This window comes from Brugia malayi (assembly GCF_000002995.4).
Source record: "Brugia malayi strain FR3 genome assembly, contig: Bm_206, whole genome shotgun sequence".
Lineage (NCBI taxonomy): Eukaryota > Metazoa > Nematoda > Chromadorea > Rhabditida > Onchocercidae > Brugia > Brugia malayi.
Genome location: NW_025062414.1, coordinates 1 through 8,982, shown reverse-complemented (window position 1 = coordinate 8,982; position 8,982 = coordinate 1). Strand labels below are relative to the sequence as shown.

The 8,982-nt window shown below is 25.9% G+C and overlaps 5 pseudogenes across 5 annotated transcripts; 2 read left to right on the top strand and 3 right to left on the bottom strand.

Annotated features, from left to right (window-relative positions):
* Positions 1-6,524: 6,524 nt before the first annotated feature.
* On the bottom strand, positions 6,525-6,650 carry Bm18520 (annotated as a pseudogene). Its single transcript has one exon. A coding segment is annotated over exon 1 (126 nt).
* Positions 6,651-7,205: 555 nt separating this feature from the next.
* Positions 7,206-7,421, bottom strand: Bm18519 (annotated as a pseudogene). The gene has a single exon. A coding segment is annotated over exon 1 (216 nt).
* A 1-nt stretch (position 7,422) lies between these two features.
* Bm18518 lies at positions 7,423-7,614 on the top strand (annotated as a pseudogene). The gene has a single exon. A coding segment is annotated over exon 1 (192 nt).
* Positions 7,615-8,050: 436 nt separating this feature from the next.
* Bm18517 lies at positions 8,051-8,122 on the bottom strand (annotated as a pseudogene). The gene has a single exon. A coding segment is annotated over exon 1 (72 nt).
* A 673-nt stretch (positions 8,123-8,795) lies between these two features.
* Positions 8,796-8,981, top strand: Bm18516 (annotated as a pseudogene). The gene has a single exon. A coding segment is annotated over exon 1 (186 nt).
* Position 8,982: the final 1 nt, after the last annotated feature.

Here is an 8,982-nt window from a genome sequence, read left to right as displayed (position 1 = left end):
ATTTAATTATTTATGCTGATCAAATGACCACGATGTACGTGACCAGTACCTATGCAATGCACACAAATTAATCAATTAAGTTCAAAATACCACTTTTTTTTTTTAAGAATTGATATTTATAAATATTTTAACGTATAATTAAAATAAATTCTGACAATACATGTATTCATTTCGCAAAATTGTACAAATTTCCTATATTTTGATACTTAAAATAGAAATAAAAATTAATTCTAACTGTAAGAATGAATTTAAGCCGTCATTAATTAAAAATTTAATTAATTTGCTAATAAAAAATTGATTAAAGCTTAATTATTAAAGTTTATTTTATTATTTATGTTGCCAATTGACCACACCATAAATGACCAGTACCTATGCAACGCTTATAAATTAATCAATCAAGTTCAAATTATCTAATTTTTTAATGATTTGATTTTTTTTAATATTTTACATTTAAATAAAATCAGTTTTTGATATTGCTAGAATTTATTTTATAGTTTAATATACAAAACTCTGACAAATTATTGAATTTTCATAAAATTTTGATATTTAAATTTGAAATAAAAATTAATTTCAATTGCAAGAATTATTTAGAACAGTGGCAAATTAAAAGTTTAATTAATTTTGCTCCCAAAATATCATTCACAACTCAATTTCTAAACTTGATTTTATTATTTTTGCTGCTCAAATGACCACAATGTATGTAACCAGTATCCATGAAATGAATAATAACTAATCAATTATGCTCAAATGACAATTCCGGCATTTATTTTATAGTTTAATATACAAAACCCTAACAAATTATTGAATTTTCATAAAATTTGATATTTAGATTTGAAATAAAAATTAATTTCAATTGTAAGAATGAATTAGAACAGTGGCAAATTAAAAGTTTAATTAATTTTGCTCCTAAAATATCATTCAGAACTCAATTTCTAAACTTGATTTTATTATTTTTGCTGCTCAAATGACCACAATGTATGTAACCAGTATCCATGAAATGAATAATAACTAATCAATTATGCTCAATGACAATTCCGGCATTTATTTTATAGTTTAATATACAAAACCTAACAAATTATTGAATTTTCATAAAATTTGATATTTAGATTTGAAATAAAAATTAATTTCAATTGTAAGAATGAATTAGAACAGTGGCAAGTTAAAAATTTAAATAATTTTGCAAATAAAACATTGTTTAAAACCTAATTTTGAATGATTATTTAATTATTTATGCCGATCAAATGACCAGTCGTAAATAACCAGTACCTATGCAATGCATATAAATTGATCAATTAAGCTCGAAATATCTAACTTTTTTTAATGAATATATATTTTTTTAACAGTTTTAACATTTAATTAAAGTAAAATTTGATATTACTAGAAATTATTTCGTAGTCTATTATACAAAAAAGGCTTTGATTCATTGCAAATCGTAAAATTTTCATAAAATTCGATCTTAAAATTTCAAACAAAAATTAATTTTAGCTGCAGAAATGAATTAAATCTACGACAAATTAAAAATCTTATTAATTTTGCTTCTCAAATATTAAAAAAGCTTAGTTATTGAAATTTATTTTCATAATTTATGTTGTCAATTGACCACACCGTAAATGACCAGTACCTATGCAATGCACACAAATAAATCAATTAAGTTGACAAATTATTGAATTTTCATAAAAATCAATTTTAAATTTGAATTAAAATTAGCATTAATTGTAAAAATGAATTAGATCTATGACTAATTAAAAATTTTATTATTTTCACAAGTGAAACTTTAATCAAAACTCAATTCTTAAAGTTTATTTAATTATTTATGCTGATCAAATGACCACAATGTGTGTGACCAGTATCTATGCAACGCTTATAAATTAATCAATTAAGTTCAAAATATCTAAATTTTTTTTAATGAATTGATATTTTTTAATAGTTTCAACGTTTAATTAAAATGAAAATTGAGAAAACTAGAAATTATTTTCCCGTTTAATATACAAAAACTCTTGCAAATTATAAAATTTCACCAAAATTGATTTTTAGATTTGAAATAATGCTTAAGCCTAAGCCTAAGTATACCCTAAGCCTAAGCCTAAGCATTATTTTATTATTTAAGATGTCAAATGACAACAATGTATGTGACCAGTTCCCGCACTATGCGTATGTAATAATCAATTTTTTTTTTATTAAATGATATTTTTTAATACTTTTAACATCCTTTGAAATTAAATTTTGATAATAGTAGAACTTCTTACCTAGTTTAGTATGCAAAACACCCGTACAAATTATGGGATTTTTGTAAATGTATTATTTAAATTTGAAATATAAATTAATTTTAATTGTAAGAATGAATTAAAATCGTGAAAAATTAAAAATTTAATTAATTTTGCTTCTAAAATATCATTCAGAACTCAATTTCTAAACTTGATTTTATTATTTTTGCTGTTCAAATGATCACAATGTATGCGATCAGTACCTATGCAATGCACACAAATTAATCAATTAAGTTCAAAATATCCATTTTTTTTTAATCAATTGATAATTTTCGACATTTTAACATTTAATTAAAATCAGAATTGATAAAACTAGAAGTTATTTCCACGTTTAATATACAAAAACTCTTGCAAATTATAAAATTTTCACCAAAATCAATTTTTAGATTTGAAATAATGCTTAAGCCTAAGCCTAAGTACACCCTAAGCCTAAGCCTAAGCATTTTTTTATTATTTAAAATGTCAAATGACCGCGATGTATGTGACCAGTACTATTCAACGCTTATAAATTAATTAAGTTCAAAATATCTATTTTTTTAATGTTTTGATATTTCTTAATTTTTTAACATTTAATTAAGATTAAATTTGATAATAGTAGGGTTTATTTTCCAGTTTATTATGCAAAAATTCTTACAAATTATAGGATTTTCATAAAAATCAATTTTAAATTTAAATTAAAAATTAGCATTAATTGTAAAAATGAATTAGATCTATGACTAATTAAAAATTTTATTATTTTCGCGAGTGAAATTTTAATCAAAACTCAATTCTTGAAGTTTATTTAATTATTTATGCTGATCAAATGACCACGATGTACGTGACCAGTACCTATGCAATGCACACAAATTAATCAATTAAGTTCAAAATACCACTTTTTTTTTTTTAAGAATTGATATTTATAAATATTTTAACGTATAATTAAAATAAATTCTGACAATACATGTATTCATTTCGCAAAATTGTACAAATTTCCTATATTTTGATACTTAAAATAGAAATAAAAATTAATTCTAACTGTAAGAATGAATTTAAGCCGTCATTAATTAAAAATTTAATTAATTTTGCTAATAAAAAATTGATTAAAGCTTAATTATTAAAGTTTATTTTATTATTTATGTTGCCAATTGACCACACCATAAATGACCAGTACCTATGCAACGCTTATAAATTAATCAATCAAGTTCAAATTATCTAATTTTTTTAATGATTTGATTTTTTTTTAATATTTTAACATTTAAATAAAATCAGTTTTTGATATTGCTAGAATTTATTTTATAGTTTAATATACAAAACTCTGACAAATTATTGAATTTTCATAAAATTTGATATTTAAATTTGAAATAAAAATTAATTTCAATTGCAAGAATTATTTAGAACAGTGGCAAATTAAAAGTTTAATTAATTTTGCTCCCAAAATATCATTCACAACTCAATTTCTAAACTTGATTTTATTATTTTTGCTGCTCAAATGACCACAATGTATGTAACCAGTATCCATGAAATGAATAATAACTAATCAATTATGCTCAAAATAACCATTTTTTTTAATGAATTGATATTTTTCAATATTGTAACATTTAATTAAATTTAATTTTGACAATTCCGGCATTTATTTTATAGTTTAATATACATAACCTTAACAAATTATTGAATTTTCATAAAATTTGGTATTTAGATTTGAAATAAAAATTAATTTTAGCAATAAGAATGAATTAGAACAGTGGCAAGTTAAAAATTTAAATAATTTTGCAAATAAAACATTGTTTAAAACCTAATTTTGAATGATTATTTAATTATTTATGCCGATCAAATGACCAGTCGTAAATAACCAGTACCTATGCAAAGCACACAAATAAATCAATTAAGTTGACAAATTATTGAATTTTCATAAAATTTGATATTTAGATTTGAAATAAAAATTAATTTCAATTGTAAGAATGAATGAAGACCGTGGCAAATTAAAAATTTAATTAATTTTGCTTCTAAAATATCATTCAAAATTTAATTTCTAATTTCGTTAAAAAAAAATAGATATTTTGAACTTAATTGATTAATTTATAAGCTTTGCATAGATACTGGTCACATAGATCGTGGTCATTTGATCAGCATAAATAAATAAATAAACTTTAATAATTAAGTTTTGATTATAATTTCAGCTGTGAAAATAATAAAGTTTTAAATTAATCATACACCTAACTCATTTTTACAATTAATGCTGATTTTAAAACCAAATTTAAAATTGATTTTTATGAAAATCCTATAATTTGTAAGAATTTTTGCGTAATAAACTCGAAAATAAACCCTACTATTATCAAATTTAATCTTAATTAAATGTTAAAAAATTAAGATATATCAAAACATTAAAAAAATAGATATTTTGAACTTAATTAATTTATAAGCGTTGAATAGTACTGGTCACATACATCGCGGTCATTTGACATTTTAAATAATAAAAAAATGCTTAGGCTTAGGCTTAGGGTGTACTTAGGCTTAGGCTTAAGCATTATTTCAAATCTAAAAATTGATTTTGGTGAAAATTTTATAATTTGCAAGAGTTTTTGTATATTAAACGGGGAAATAATTTCTAGTCCTATTAATTTTGATTTTAATTAAAATGTTAAAACTATTAAAAAATTATCAATTCATTAAAAAAAATTAGTTATTTTGAAGTGAATTGATTAAATTTATGCATTGCATGGGTAACGGTCAGTTACGGTGTGGTCAATTGACAACATAAATAAGAAAATATACTTCAATAACTAAGCTTTTTTTAATATTTGAGAAACAAAATTAATAAGATTTTTAATTTGTCGTAGATTTAATTCATTTCTGCAGCTAAAATTAATTTTTGTTTGAAATCTTAAGATAGAATTTTATGAAAGTTTAATGATTTGCAATGAATCAAAACCTTTTTTGTATATTAGACTTTTTTTCTATAATTCCTAGTAATATCAAATTTTACATTAATTAAATGTAAAACTGCTAAAATATATATTTCATTAAATTAGTTATTTTGAAGTCAATTGATTAAATTTGTGTTCATTGCACAGGTACTGGTCGCATACATAGTGGTCATTTGACCAGCAGAAATATTAAAATAAACTTTAATAATTAAGTTTTAATCAGTATTTAATTAGCAAAACTATTTTAATTTTCGATTTTTGACGGTTTTAATTCATTCTCACAATTATAATTCATTTTTATTTCAAATTTAAAATTTAAATTTTATGAAAATTCATTAATTTGCTAGAATTTTGCATATTAATCTACAAAATTAATTGTAGTAAATATCAAAAGCTAGTTTTAAATAAATGTTAAAATTTTGAAAAATATCAATTAATTAAAAAAAAAATGGATATTTTGAACTTAATTGATTAATTTGTGTGCATTGCATAGGTAGTGGTTGCATACATTGTGGTCATTTGGCCAGTGTAATTATTAAAATAAGTTTTAATAATTTTAAATATCAATGGACTAAATTTATCTGCCTTCTCTAAAGGAGAGAGAAGATTCACTTTATTGAAAATGAAGTGCAGATTCTCAACACTGTTGATCCTTGCATTAACTTTGACCTTTACAATGAGTTTCTCTTTTATGTATGGTTGAATAAACTCAGTAAATTTCCTGCATGTTCCAATCATTCTTTCCGTTGAGTTTCACACATGATTGTACCTTGTAAATGAGCTGCTTATAGACATCTTTGATAAATTTGATGACCACCGAACCAAAAGTAAAACTAAACCATAACAGAAATCAGATATAGGTGCTGATAAGAAGTATGCATGGTGTGACGTAAAACCTATTTGCTGCAAGCATAATGAGCCAAGTTCAATCTGCTTTGAGTAGTAATCTTCTGTGTATTAGTAACCTTGTCTTTCTTCTGTTTTTCAATTATTCTATCTATATTGTCGCTGAAAAATTTGCCTAACTTAGGAAATATTTCTTTTGCTGCGATTTTATAGAAACTACTGCACGAATGAGTTTGACTAAGTCAGCAAAAAAAAAAAAAAAAAAAAAAAAAGTTCTTTTAGTTTTTCTAAGCTACTGGGTTCAGATTGAGATAGCCTCCGTAAATTTTGGCACTCAATTTTAACTTTGGACAAAGGATTTTACGGTCAATGGAAATAGCACTGTTGCTTTTATGCATCCTCTCTATTAACTTTAGCTGTCAACTATCACCTTTCTTTTTGTTACTAGGAGTACGTGTTTATGCTAATGATTCTTTTATTATATTGTGGGAGATAGTCTCATGTCTAATTTTTCTTCTAGAAGACCCATTTGTTCAACTTTATCTTCTACGTTTAGTTGACTCTGATCTAGTACTTATAGCGTATTCTCAGTATTCTTCAATCTATGTAATACTTTTTATAGAAACTTGTAAAATTTCGTATTTGTTCATTTTTTTTTTAGAAAATATCTGTTTAATATCGTAACAGATTAATAATAACGTTAAAAGTATATTTACTTAAAGCACAATAAAAAATTGTGCCTTTACCGGATTTTTCTACTGAAAATCTAGCATTTTATTAGAAAATTAAATTGTAAGACTGTAGAAAAGGTATTCAGTGTTTATTTTTCTTGACTGTAATGCAATATAGAGAGATTATTAAGTACTAAAATTAAAGTTACGCACTATTTTAAAATTTATGGAGGTTTCGTAATGCACTGCTTAGACCTGGTTGTTTTGATCCACACATTACTATTTGTTTGCCCGATATAAAGAAGATATTTAATACATATATAAAGAAGATATCAATAGCACCAGTGAAGACAGTTGCGAGAGGGACACCTGGTTTTGGGGGGGGGGGGGGGGGGAGAAGGGGAGGGGGTAGTGACCTAGTAAATTTAGTGAATGAAAGAGCAGAATTAAGAAGACTGTTACTATGGGTAGCTTTGAATATGCACGTAATGATGGGCTGGAAAGACGGTCTCTAGTGACGACTCTGAGAGGATCCGAATACCAAAAGCTATTGTGCAACAGTCGAACTCAGAGTCTTCAAATGGCAAACTTTCTGCGTTTGCACACACCCAATTAAAATTAAGCTGATTTGAGTTTATGGCTTTATTACGTCCTCTACTTAGCATGTTTTGATTTATATCACATACTGTAACCTGAACACTCGGCTCTCTTCTTACTATTCTTATTGCTATGTCTCCCAATTTTGACGACTTGGTGTCTTTGCCAGGAGTTGGGAGAAAGAGTGCTAATGTATTTTTAAATTCAGGACTTGGCATTCCAACATTGGCAGTTGATACTCATGTTTTTAGAGTGAGCAATAAAATTGGCCTTGTGAAAGAAAAAGACGTGTTCAAAACAGAGAAATCTCTTTTAAATGTAGTTCCAAAAAAAATACCTACTCTATGCTCATCACTGGCTAGTTTTACATGGTAGATATGTTTGCAAAGCACAAAAACCCTCGTGTAAAACATGCATCCTGTTGATAATTCAAGCCAGCCAATAGCATACTCCCCATTTTGTTTAACTATGGACGCAAGATAATTGCTGTTTTTATCCTCTAATAGCGAATCTTCAACAATTGTTCCTGGAGTTACAATTTGCACTACATCACGTTTTACTATAGATTTATAGCCCCTGTTTTTTGCTTCATCAGCAGTTTCTAACTGATCGCAGATTGCTACTTTGAATCCTAAATCTATTAACTTATGAAGGTAAGAATTCACTACTATGCGCTGGAACTCCACACATTGGTACCTCTTGCCCATACAAATTACCTCTCTTAGTTAGTACTATATTCAGCAACTTCGCAGCTTTAATAGCATCATCAAAAAAACAACTCATAAAAATCTCCCAGCCTATAAAATAACAGATGATCCTGATATTGAGCTTTTAGGTTCAAATATTGCTCCATCAAAGGAGTATTTTTTTCTCTTACGAAGTTCATAACATTTTTAAATACGTTGCGTTAGCAATAGCTTCAACTTTATTATATGGATAACATAGAATTTACATAGGAATACTTTATACTATGCAAAGGCAATACTACTATTTTTTTAGAAAATTGTGCATATGCAATAGATCTGTGGTAGCCTCTTCTATAAGCCATAACTTATAACTAAAATTATATAGAATTTTGGCTTTTTGAAAAGCCCAAACTGCCATTTGCGGAAGGTATACATGTAATCTTTTTGCCAAATTGAATCACAGCGTAGAAATAGGCAACCAGAGAAAAAAAACAGAAACCCTTGCCTATTTCTATCTTTGGGCAAAATTCCCCTATTTTATTGTGAAATGGTGTACCTTTGAATTGTATAGCAAACTGAAAATACTTTTTTAATATTTTTATCAACAAATTAAGTAACATATTATTCGCTAGTAGACAAAAATTGTTCAACAGTTAAGTTTTTTTTGGACGCTCCCCTATTAACTCTGGCGATTTTAAATCACCGAAGTTACATGCCTATATCGTAGTCATAGCCAATCTTCATCTCACTTCCCCTCTCCAGCGACAACAGAGACCTGATTAGCAAAGGTTGATTTACTAAATGAGCCGATAAAACCAGAAACAGTAGAAGGAATTCAATATTTGCAATGAAAGACACCCAGTTGTTGAAGTTAACGATAAGTTCATTGCAAATAGCATCAATTTGTCTGGTATACATCTAATTACTGGCCCTAATATGGCTGAAAAAAGCACTTTCTTGAGGCAAAACGCTCTCATTGCAATTTTAGCTCATATGGATTCATTTGTGCCAGCAG